At 41.4% G+C, this 13,405-nt stretch overlaps 1 protein-coding gene across 3 annotated transcripts in view; it reads right to left on the reverse strand.

Annotated features, from left to right (window-relative positions):
* prkar1b (protein kinase, cAMP-dependent, regulatory, type I, beta) overlaps positions 1-12,858 on the reverse strand; it is a 58,389-nt gene extending 45,531 nt beyond the window's left edge. Inside the window, exons 1-2 of one of the 3 annotated variants that reach the window (XM_046415541.1) lie at positions 12,655-12,854; positions 11,041-11,228 (exon numbers count right to left, since the gene is read on the reverse strand). In XM_046415541.1, coding sequence (XP_046271497.1) covers positions 11,041-11,214 — 174 coding nt within the window. In that variant the 5' untranslated portion in view covers positions 11,215-11,228; positions 12,655-12,854. Of the gene's footprint in view, positions 1-1,674; positions 2,036-11,040; positions 11,229-12,654 lie in introns of those variants that run through there. The other 2 variants (XM_046415543.1, XM_046415542.1) reach the window with 2 other exon arrangements.
* Positions 12,859-13,405: the final 547 nt, after the last annotated feature.

The raw sequence follows: 13,405 nt of genomic DNA on the forward strand, positions 1-13,405 counted from the left end.
TTTTGAGTTATGGTGTCTGGTGAGGTCACAGTGGCCTTGACCTTTGACCTCCAAAATCTAATTAATACATTCTTGAGTCCAAGTGGCCAGTTGTGCCAAGAAATTCCCTCACTGGATTCCTGAGTTATTACATTCATGAGAATGGGATGAACACATGGATGTACAATGACTTCTGATTTCTTGCTTTTCTTTGTGTTGTATGACAGAAAACTTGTTCACTCTTGTCCTAGTTTATTGTTTTGATGATGACATTTATGATTTAAATTTTTTCGATGATTTTAATTTTCTTTTGGTTGTGCAAAGGCAACTCATTTAAACCTGTTTGTATTCTAAAATCTTTGAATATTTAATTAATTATTGATCATTTCCCAGGACAGCAATCAATTAAGGAAAAAGTGTTTGTTCATCTCTTAATTTTGGACTGCACTGTAGAATTCAAGCACCAGCACTTTCTTTTAAATGTAGTGAAGCAACTTTTTCTCTCTGCAACACTGGAGAGGTGAGAAGGAAAGAAAACCTGAGCAACTGGGATCACAGTCATTACTAAGTACCTTGAACAGGCAGCAGAACCTGCTGCTACTTTTCTCTGCTCATTGCAAAGGGGGGGGAGAGGAAGAGAGACTGATGTGGAGATAGTGAGGAGACATCATGTCATATTACTTGAAAACTGAGACAAACAGAACTGTCAAATCCAGACCTCAGAACTCAGCACTTCTCCACAAATTGTTTCTCAGTCTCTTTCAATCATCCCAGCAGCATAATGTAATGGGGATTGGAACAGAAATACAGAGCTGCTGTGATGATACAAAACAGCAGTCATATAGACAGCTGTCTAGAAGGCATTCATCTGCATGCACTTTCACTGATCTATTGAGCTGGAATCCTTTCACCCATTCTTTTTGTCACAATCTTGTCTCTCTCTGGCTCATTACATCCTGAGGTTATTGTGTAATCCTTTGCTCATCCTCTATTCAAAACAATTTCATAATGCACACACACACACACACACACACACACAATTCTTGCTTATTAAAGTGTTAGAAGAGAAGAGAAGGCAACCGAATTCTTTTTCGCTAAGTTTCTTTAGTTCTGATGAAGCCTTTCAGATGAGAGATGAAATGTCTTCACCAACCTAAAAGAAATCCGGTTGTCTTGATGACTGAGAACCTACAAAGACAATTTTTGCTTACGCAGAGTCACTGCCTGAGGGAAGACAGCCAGCAGGAGGAGAAGAGGGAAGGTAGAGAGCCAAAGAGCAGCATCAATGCATATACACACACACACACACACACACACAATATCTCACAAACACATGCAAGGGTAGACTGCAGGGGAAGAGGAAAGCTCACACACTCCAGCGTAATCAAGGCTGTAAGGTCTGCAGTCAGGTAACGTGCTACACTCTCTACAGACAGTGAGGGCAAAGCCAAAACAAACAAAATGCTTGCCTTTCTTTCAAGCACTGAAAATCAGTCTTTCTCTCCTCACCAACAATTCAGTTCAACATGTTGCCGTCAAGAACAACTACAAATGTTCACTTAAATTCTCACACACACTCACTCAATCTAGTACCAAGCATCACCTCACAGCAAAACATCACATGCTTTAATGACAAACACAGTGTTACATCCTACTAACTACAGACTACAGGAGTTTGTTAGCAGAGGTATTTACCATGGCATGGAGGGGCCCTGGGCAGGCCTGCTGTGTGTCCCTCAGCCTGTCAGCGGCACCGGGCATCAAGGCAAAGCGTGAGTGCGCATAGGAATCAACACACATGGATCCCCGTCTCATACACACCTGACACCCACGTCACATCGTAGCAACATCCTGCCATGCTAGCACAGCGAACGCTGTGTATATGTGTTGTGTGTGCACACACAGATTTGAAGTGTGTGTGTGTGTGTATGTGTAAGTAAGCAGAGAGAGAGTGAGAGTGAATGAGAGTGGCAAAATGTCTGCAATCCCCACGACACAGCAGCTAAATAACAAGACTACAGATGAAAACACTGATCACAGCAAAAAGCCTGTCTCTCCATCGCTGCTGCGCAACTCTCTGTCTCTGCTATCCAGCCTCTCTCTCTCTCTCTCTTTCTCTCTGTCGCCCCCCCCACCCTCTCTCACGCACGCACACAATCAGGTGGCGCAAGGAGCGGGCTTCGTTTGCCCCCCCCCCACCCCACCCGTCTCTATGACAACTGGGTACAGTGAGCATCCTCATTGGTTGGTGGTGAGTCTGAGCAGGAAGCAGCAGCAGCATAAGTACCCCAGTACCTACATTCAAACACACCAGTTCTGACGCATGTTGACAGATTGTTGCTGTGACCTGTCACACTCACACATCCACAGTGATTCACTTTACAGAGGGGAAAACGTCACTTGCCTCTATACGGACTTCTGCTCTCACCAAATGGCATGTGTGCGTGTGTGTGTGTGTTTTTCACCAGCGAACGGCTCCAAATGCTACCATAAGCATAGATCATCGTCCCATACATTTCTCGTGTGTGCCAGACACGGGACTGTACCATGCAGTGTCTTTCTCATTCCATGCCGATCTCCAATCCCTCACTCTGTCCTCTTAGGTCAGAGGGTCAGGCATCAAGTTAGGCTTCAACAAGTCCGCATGCCGTTCTAGCTCAAACAGAGGGTCACAGGAAACATGTGCAGTACAAATAACTGATGCTATTAGACTTCATTAGTTCAAGGTGAGCTGAGAACAGCTGCAGTGTGTCTTTACCAGCAGCTGAGGGAAACTTCTTCATGCTTTAGCTTTTATATGTCAACAAACAGGCTTGGCAGGTTGAGGCAGTGCCATTTATTATTATCATGGCTATGCTTTCCAAAAGCAAAAAAGCATCTATTTTTTTTACCAATATATTCTCTATTCTGTAATCTCTGCCCTCTTTCCCCCGTTCTCTTCTCTGCCCTCCCTGCGTCATCAGCGGCGGCTGGATGCCAGAGAGGGAGAGGGCAGGAGAGGAGACAGAGGACATATGCATAAGCAAGACACAGAAGCTCAGTAAAAAAGTGAGCTTTTCATCATGCGTGTGGGTCGGAAATTAGCAGTCAAAAAATGAAGACACAGACAAAAGAACACAGACATTCAATCCCATGTACACCTGCTCAATTGAAAGTCACTGTTATTTAACTAGTTTTAGCTCATTTATGGATGATGAGTCATATTAAAATGGTCCTTTCCTGTTTTGTTCATTCCCTGAGCCAATTTGCATCAAGGAGAGAGGAACAAAAGTTATGACTAACTCACAACCTAATAGCTATGACTAACTAATATTAATCGAGCCAACCATCCATCATGCTCAGTACAAAATCATTAAACCCATCAGAGGGGAATCAGCGGGCTTAAAACTCAAATCCATCAAAATATCTATTCTTCCATGAAGTTCATTTCTGATAATAGTCAGAGAAAAGAAAACATCTAGAAGTGGTTACATTAGGTAGCCCTGTCACTCTCCACTGCCAGGGCTGAAAGCATGCAAGTGAACCAAAAACAAAGTACCGCGCAAATATATGCATGCAGTGTGCATGCACACACACACAAAGGTAATGAAGCATGGTGAGCTGATCCACCAGTGAAGCTAAAAACCCTTTACAGCACCACAATGGACAGAAAGTTTTACGCAGTATTAGGCCTGTGCGCACATGTAGGGCTGACCTCCTGGCTATGAAATTACATTTACTCTCTCTCTCTCTCTCACACACACACATACACATGTGCCTTGCTATGGCAATGGTAAGTCTCAGGTACAATACAGTCTCAGGTACTCTCAGGTACAATACAATATTTCAGCAGTTATCAAACAGTTCTACCCTTATACTACAATCAAGTCTTGTTGACTCTAATTTAAACAGTTGTGACACTATGTAGGCAGCTACAGAGAGCTGACGGCCAAAGACTCAAAGCATGTTTTTTCAGACACCTAACACTGCTCCTTACACCGAAGGCACAGTTTTCTCATACTTACAGGATGTCAGTGGGAGTTCTTTCACTACTGATGGTTAAGGTCTCTGACTATTTTCAGCTGATCTACAAGGTGAAGTTTCGCATCTGTCAAGACTGTAAAGTGTGGCCTATAAATCAAAACTGAAAGGGAACACTTCAGAGATAACTCTGAGTTCATCAGTCAAATGATGATTAACTTCCAGGTTCCAGCTTCTCAAATGTGAATATCTGTCACTTTCTTTAGTTTGAAATATTAATCACAATGTTGGAGTGCTGGTTTGCCAAAACAAACTGTAAACTGAATATGCCAGTTTGGTCTTTGCAGAATTGTAATGAGCACTTTTCAATATTTTCTGGTATTGCAATAAAAACAGTTAAAACCTGATTAATCACGAAAATAATCTTATGATTAATTTATGATGGCAATAACTGTTATATAGTAACAGGCCTAAACTTTTTAGGGAATCTACTATAACAAGTAATGCTGCTTGCTTTCCCAATGCTGCATCTGGATATAACACTGGTTAAATGCTCAGGCAAACAACTTTAGCTCAAATCCTGTAAGGTTTCTTTACATAAAATTGTATCCATATATAACTGTCTCAGTCTCTTTTATGTGTTAGTGCTGTACACCTGACACCTTTTCTTTTTCTCCAACACAGATTAGTTTGGGAGGGTGAAGGGATGCAACGGGTAGATGAGTGAGGACAAAGAAGGACCACCAGGGAAACAGGGGGCCAGGGTCCGTTGTACCTGTGGGGGCCCCTGGGTGGGCCAGGTAGGAGGTTTAGGACCGGGTCACTGCATGCACCCAGGCTGGTTTGACAGAACACCCTGCTCCCAGCATGGCGATGACAAACAGAGGCCGGAGGCACTAATTACACTGTGTTACAAAAATTTTAAAACTCTTGCATGTGGTGCATATTGTGCTGCTAATATGCCGTATCAATACACACACACACAGATGAGTAGACTGAGCTGAACAGTCATAAAGCAGAGCAAGAGGAAGGCAGGGACAAAGTGAAATAAACAAAAGCAAAGGCAGAAGAAAGGCGAGATAATCCAAACCTACAACTAATTCTCCTCCAATGCTCTCAGCGGGCTCAACAAACAACCAAACCCTCATGACAAATTGTCAATCAGAGGCCTTTAAAGAGACGGCGGATTTGTTATGATAGATCCTGCTGACAGCTGAATGGTTGGCAGCACAGAAAGGCTTCTCATCTTACAGTGGACAGGGAGACAGGGGCTGACTGACTGATAGACTGACAGACAGTCTGAGCAACTCACCCATAATGCGGTGTGATGGGAGCTTTCACAGCCAGAGTTGATGCAGCAGGATTACATTTGTTTTACTTGACATGCTTTATGATATTACAGGAAGCACAGTATATGCTCTGATTCTGCTGTTGTTTCTGACAGGGGTACAACTAAGAGCAGCGCTTTACCTAAAGGCAAGCACTTCTGTAACTACATATGAGCTTGAGAATTTATAGATTGTGTCAAATTAATTTAAAGCGTTAAAAAATTTCGTTTAAAATGAACGGATGCTGAAATGGGAAAGTCTTTTCTTTAGTTCCAGCATGGGATGGAGAAATGGAGACTGTAAAGAACGGAAACCATGAAAGACCTAACACTAGTGACAAGACAAATGAAGGGGAGGAAAAGTGAATGGGACAAAACCTGCACGGACGTGGCCATTGAAGAAAGAAAGGGGGCAGACAAGATGAAGGATGAGAGGGATAAGGGAGAAATTGTAAGAAGCCACAAGCGAAGCACGTGACACAATCTTATGACAGCCCTGTGAGCCTAAAGAACACAAGAAGCACTCTGCTAATCACACAAACACGACCACAAACAGACGCACTCGTACAAATGTTGACCAAACATTGGTACATGTGAATGCAGTGGTGAATGCAAATATTTAAGGGTCAGTTCACCCAAAATGTATTTTGACAAAAAATACTATGGTAACCATGCAGATGCAGTTTTAGTTTTATTATATTATATTATTTATAAATCTGAATAAGTCAGCAGCAGTGTTCAGACTGCTTAGGATCATCCACAGACCACACTATTAGTGCTTTGTATTTTCAAAATTCAGCAGAAAATAAACAAAACCTGACTGAAATTGCAAAGGAAAAACAGGACCTTGAAAAAGTCCTGTAAGCTGCTAAACCTGTTCACTGAAATTAATGGGGTACCCCAAAAGCAAAGCAGCGATTGCAATTGCAAGTTTCAATTTGAAATTATAGAGCAGTGCCAAGGCATGCAGTCACGTACAAGCACTGCATGCATACAGATGGAGTTGAGGAGTGACGGCTGTCATGAACATTTGGTCCCCAGTGCAGGTGGTATGCCGTGTACAGATCAAAGTGTTGTATGTGGTGAAAAATCACAGGATGAGGAGAGAAAAGCATATGAAGTCATCAGATATGTTCTCACACGGAAAGTCATAGAATGAGAGCGAGAGAGAGACAGGGGAAGGTAAATTTTTGATAGAAAACTCCCACAGAAAAGAGACAAGAATCTCAAGCAAAGTTCAAATCTTTGCAAGTTAACTTTGATGAATGTGGCCAACAAATCCGGACACATTGGCTCTGAGACACTTTTGAGTCTTGTGCCTAACTCAACAAAACATCTGCGGCAGCAGATGTCCACTTGTTATTACTGTGCAACATATCCACACTCGTACTTTCAGTCCTGGCACTTTTAGATGCCACTGCGTGTTGAACAGATCTGTAATGACCAAAAACATGACCATTTCTGGGTTAGTGTAGCATTCATTTCACCGTCTAAAATAGACTTCTGTGGGAATGTTCAATTATGCACATGACCGTGTCAAAAAGGATTGCAACAATAAACCTTGTGTATCAGAAATACACTCTTTGTTCGTCACTGTTTCAATAACCCTGCTGTTCATGAGCTATAATCTTCTACAACAAGCTTTTGTACTGCTACAAAACAAACTCTAACAAACTGCTAATTACAGATATTCCACTGTAAACCAAACAGTTATGCCACAAACTTACAGTAAATAATAGTCTTGAGTACGCTAACAAATAAGAAACATCTGTCAAAAGATAATCTTGTCAGAATACTTTAAAAACTAAGAAATGGCGCCTTTATACACTGTAGTGTGCCAAAAATTAAAGCTCACTTTCGCAATTCCACCCGAAGCTGAGCTGATAGAGACGGGCAGATGAGAACAACCATCTGAAGCTAATGTTGTATAGATCAAAGGCATCATTACCGTGCATAAATAGGCAGGATGAAAGGGAGTGAGACGCCTGTTATTTTCCCATTCACAACGTCAGCTGAGGACCAAAGACATGTTATTAGGAAGAAACAAAAGTTAAAACCAAACTAGTCAGACTGATGACTTAGCCTGTGATGTTTTCCTGCGTGTGTGAGTGTATGAGCAGGAAAGAGATGCTGAATCGAAACAAAGGAGGAAAGAAATAAAGAAAGTCAGGGTGAAGTTTGAATATGCGATAAACAACCTAACATCAAAGAAGAAGACTGTGAGCGCGGATGGTGAAGAGACAGACAGAGATTTTCCAGATAAGACTGTGAATGCTGTATGAAACCGATCCTGTGCAGATATGAAATGAAGATAGGTCCGGGAAATGGAGAGAAAGAATACTCTGGTGATCTAATTGGCAAAACCCGAAGACGAGAGGAGAGACAGAACTAACTTTATGAATAAAGGGGCTCATTGAATAGTAGATAGACTACAGTCTATCTATCCTCTACTGTTGCCTAGGTTACCGCCTCTAGTGGGCGACGGGTGCTGACGAAATGGCTGACAGAGAAGAAAGAGAAACACAGACAAACATGGAGGGTGATGTCCAGAAAAAAATGTGATGACAAAAGTTTATCTCTTTGGGTTGAGTGCCAAAATTTCCTCCTCTGAAAGACTGGCAGGGTCAGACACAAGGCCTGACACCTTGAATCAAAAAAATACTTAAAATCCAGTTTTGATAATTGTCCTCCTCTACTGGCAGTTTTTTTCCACTGAGAAACAAAAGATTTTAAGATACTGAGATGGATAATTTGGCAAGAGAGCACAGAAAAAGCTTGGGAATAACAATACAAAAATGTAAAAATAAGAAGATGAAAGCCAGATTAAAAGGACACGGCTTGCTGAACCAAATATTGTTCTCAAATTTACCCTGTGCGGGGTGAAAGGGACACAGTAAGCTTCTTAAAAAACTGGGACACCACAAAAAACACACATGGCCTGTTTCAATTCCACGAATGACTGACCTCACAACACAACCATGGATGTGGAGGGCTTGAGTGGATTGGCTTTGGGCAACTGTGGACTTCAGAGGGCTGAAAGCCTGCAGTTTTTTTTTTCTACCTACTTCTACATATTCTACCTACTTTAGCTTTTCAAGCCCTGCGCCTTAAGCAATACATTAGCACATATGAATAAGGTGCCTGCTTTGGCAGTCAAAAAACAGAGATACTTTAATTAGCCCTAACACTGCACCAAATTGTAACAACAATTCCACAGATATTACGAATTTATACAGTGAAGTAATTACTGGTGTAGGATGCATCTTCCCTGTGTGTCCTCTTGATTGGGGGAATTTCACTGAAGCCTCAAATACCATTTTCTCAGGATAATCAAAACAAATTTTAATGTCATGCAAACAAGAAATACGTGGAGCTGGAGCTAGTTTTGTAATCATGTAAGCAGTCAGATTATGCTTGATGTTTGCTCCAGAGAGAGGGGGAGACTGAGGGGTGAGGGGTGTTTGTGCCTCCCTCAAAGGACACTATAATCAGGCAACAGTCATGGTGACAGTGTGGTGCTTGCATGAAATTATAGCTGCAGCACCACAGGCAGCAAGACTGAGCAGAGCAGGAAAGTTTAGCTACATACATTAACTTATTGCACAACATGTGATGGATAAGTACAGCAGAGACTGGGGTATGTTGCATTGTTATGTTATGCAATACTATATTCCACCAATAACCACTTATTTAGCCTTCTTCTTTATCCAATTAGACGAACTGCACTGGTCCCTCTGCACACTCAGCTTAAAGAAAAGAGACTGCACTACAGCCTATTTATTTATGCTGGCTTCCTTGTACTAAATCCTCACATATTAATTCACTTTCATCTTCCCTTCTCAGTAAGAACATTAGCACATGGACATCATAAACTGTAAACCTGTTTTTCCTACAACACATTTTCAAAATATAAAGGATATTGGTACAATAGACACCCTTTGAGGCTCATTTGTTTCTGACATGAGATACACATAAGGAAAGTGTGCAGTATGTCATTCTACAGATGATGATGAATCATATTCAACATGCTGCTGTATGCTTCTGCTGGGCTCTGTCTCATCCATTAGTATTCACTGTGCCTCTCTCACTATGCAGCATTACAGTCCCCACTAACAGCAGCAGTAGCTCCATTATCAACGCTGCGCTCATTTCAACGCTCTGTCTCCTTGGCCACAGAGCTCTGTGAGGGCTACTGCTCCAGATTCTGACAGCAACAGATGCAAACACAAGAACAAGTGTGTAGGACATATTAGGACAAATAGCCTGACCTTGACCCTAAGCTTGTATGCTTTGTTCTTAAACATAGGCTTAATATGTTGTAGCTGCAGAATACTGTTGTATATAAGAGTTAATGAATATGAGGGGGGATGAATGATACATGAATAAGTATAATTTACTTGAGCACACAGGCATAACTTATATTAACACAATGAAGTCTTTGATTTTTGAAAGAAAAAAAAGAAAAATAGGTAGAATAGAAAATACACTTGTCACGTTCAAAACTAATCAAATCAGATGATTCTCACAAGAACAACAACAACACACACACACATACACAAACACACACGTCACTGCAGCAAGGATGGAGAGCTTCCTCCAGGCGTCAGCATGGAGAACTTCAGCCCTGCTATATCTGAGGTCACTTTACAATCACTTCTCTTGTTAGAGACTTCTTAACAAGGTCTAAACTCTCCTCAGGCCAACACCGAGCCCGAAGCTTCAGCTCACACACCTTTATGGCCTATTTGTAACAGAAGTGTAAGAGTAGAGCCCATTGTTTAAACAAACAAATCTTATGATCCACTCATGGGCAAACTACCCATCTGCCTCTCTGCTTTATCAAAGCCAAATCATAGGAAAAAAACTTTAGTTTAGGGTCATTTGAGGCATACTCTATTTTTGAGACAACTTAACTTGTATATTAGCCACAACAACAATTTAAAGGTATTGACATAAAAGGCTGAAAAAAGCCTGACAAGTTTGGCTGCATTTGCTTAAATCTACAGTACGATGTGCCCCCAAGTAGATTCCACGTTATTTAGCTCAAAATCAGCCAACAAATACAGCAGGAGTCAACGTTCATGTAAAGCAGCTGCTGTTGAGGTGCCAGCCGGAGCCACCATATTGGCTGAAATAAGAGCCAAAAAACACACACACTCCCAGTAACCAAATTTTTTGTGGTTCACAGGGAATGTGCTACAGAGATTGTCCCTGTTTCTTGCAAAAGCCCACTTTCCTCTTTGCAGCTTTGTCTCTGCTCACAGACAGACAGATAGAAACGAGTCTGTTCCCCGAGCCTGCAAACAGGACACTGGCCTTTTATGGGTGCTCCTCTCACAGTCCCAAATGGATTCTCCTATTATAGGATGAAAAATGAAAGCCCTATTATAACAGTTTGGGAACGGTGTGTTTTTGGAGCACAACACTGAGCTGGGATGTTCTTTTTCAGCTCATAGATGTGATGGTGGTACAAATATCAGCTGAGAGAACACGATGTAACAAATAAATAAAACAAAACAACATTCCACCTTGTAATTCAACCTGTAATGACTATTCATCTAATTTACAAACTATATCATTACATAGGCTGTTAACAAAAAAATAAAATATTTGATAACCGGCACATACTGTAATGAACAGTCATTTCACATATCATATTGAGGTTAAAAGTATATTATAATGAACAGCTTCTAGCTCACACAATATTTCAGAAACAAAAAGAGTCACACCAAGAGACCCAAGCCATACAAACAAAAAATGTTGTAGTCACCAACCTTCTCCAGCTTTTCAAAATGCTCCCGCAGGAACTTCATAGGACGCTCAGGCTTAGCAATGCAGAGGTTCACAATGCACTCTTTGAGGATCTGCTGGATGTTGTGCTTCTGCACAAAAATTTCACAGCCCTTCAAACTCTCGTCTTCTTCCAGAGTGGAGGAGGAGGTGGCCATCTTATCTTTTATCTCTGTAGCAGTGGGAGAAAATAGGGTGGATCATGAGAGGAGGGGAGGGAAAGCAGAGGAGAGAGGGGAGCAGTGTAGAGAAGAAGAAAACAAAAAGGAACGGCAAAATTCAATGCCAGAAAGAGTACGGAGGAGAGGTAGATCACAGGAAGGAGATGAGTAAACATTTTCACATAAGCAACATTCTCTGTTGCTTATGTTTCCTGCACTGTTGTTAGCACTCTCAGCAGGCAACATACGATGTAGGTAATTGTTGCAAGTGTGTGTTACCCCTTAGTTGAGATAAGATCGATAATTCTGTAAATACCCATAACAAAGTGGGTAAATAGGTTATAGAGTTGGACGATAAGACAATACACACCACAAGACAATATTAGTCAAAGGTCAAGCAAGATTTTCTGTTTACATCATCCATTTAACATATGTGGGTATACTTGGCCCTTATGGACGATGGTGTTTATCAATGAGCATGTCTGCTTTATGGTAATCTTGAATTTTAATTATCTTGTGATTAAATACCTTAATTTGTGAGGTATTTATTAAGCTGATTTATCCAAAATAAACACTCTTGTCTGGCTGTTTTATCTACCAACATTTGCTCAGTTGACTGTTAGAAAAGTACTATAAAGTGATATTTATACCAATGTTATAATACACATATACTTATACCAGAGTACCTGAACAAATGTGCATACCTGTTTACCTGTATCTTCAGTTGTGGGAACATGACACAATGAGCCCGTGAACGGTATTTCACGCTTACATTTAATAAGGGTACACACCTGATGCATCACTATGCACTGCCATGTACGCCCTTATTATGTTTCTTTGTGCATGAAGACGACTGAACATGAACGTTTTGGAAACTGGTGATTTAATGAGTATAATGTTAACTGTGAAAGTAAACACTTAAACAGGTGGAGGCACAGCAAATTACATAGCAGTGCATGACAACTGACAACGGTTGTGATAATGTCAGACTACAGATCTGTCAAATAACAACAGTATATCTCATAGCAAGCCAGGATGCTGAGCAGGTGTAGCTAACTGTTAACAACCCTGTATCACTTCCTCAAAAGGAAATCACGTCTGCGATATAGTTTTTTTTTTAACTGCATAATAATTCAAAATTCAGATATGACTTCGGGGCATGACATCTGCCTAATACAGCTTCGTCACAGCAAACAGCAAGCTAGTGCCCACATTTGACATTTTTGCCATGTTTACAGTTGAGCTAGAGATGGAGCTCAGCACCTGTTCGGGTGTATTAGACAGCTAACCCAGCTAGCTTTGGCTAACCTTACAATAAAACCATACCACAACGAAGGGGAATTACTTCGACGGAAACGCTGTCAAGGGCCTGATCTAAATCGTCATTTTGTGTACATAAAAAAACGACCCAGTCGGTGCTCGGGCTGGTGTCCCTACCGTTATTTTTCGAGGATGCTCAGTGAGAAAACACCTCGCTGGCGGTGAGAGATTGGTGAGGTGCCGTTAGTTAGACGGGATGCTGCTGCTGCTGCTGCTCTGCCTCTGTGCTATCTCGGTTCGCTCTGCGTCAGTCCCGATGACGTCAATCTGTCATCTTCTCGACCGCAGCGGCTCTCTCTCGAGGCCAGGAGCAGCGAGCACGCGCCAGCGCTTTTGCAGGTGGAAAAGATCTTAAAAGGAAACACCTACCCTTTAAAGAAATGAAGGTGTTGGGTGCATGGCAGTGTTATTGAACGAGTGGGTTTTTATCTGTAGAAGACTGTGCTTAATGTTATTTAAAGAGAAACCCTTGAACTGACATATTTGACGCAGGGCAACAAATACGTCCCGAAGTACGTCAAAGTCATGAAGACCCTCACAAATTTCTGTCGAGACCTCTTTAAAACTGTTTTGGAGTTTTAATATTTTATTTAGGCCTGTTCGTCTGTTAAGCTTCTAAATTTGATTTCCCAGTACATTTCCCAGTGTAAAATTCAAGTCCAAAGTGTAAAATACACGTAGATCACCTTTTATCCACTCTGTGCGTATACACAGGTGACATGTTAGAATACATATAGCATCTTGATTATATTTTACCTTTAACCACAGAAACCAGCCAGTAGGGTCGTGCAATTCATGTATTGTATGTACTGTGTGTGAATTGTACAAAGTGAGAATCTGCATATAATATGCATATTTAACCATGTAC

Source organism: Scatophagus argus, chromosome 16 (assembly GCF_020382885.2).
Source record: "Scatophagus argus isolate fScaArg1 chromosome 16, fScaArg1.pri, whole genome shotgun sequence".
NCBI classification, from domain to species: domain Eukaryota; kingdom Metazoa; phylum Chordata; class Actinopteri; family Scatophagidae; genus Scatophagus; species Scatophagus argus.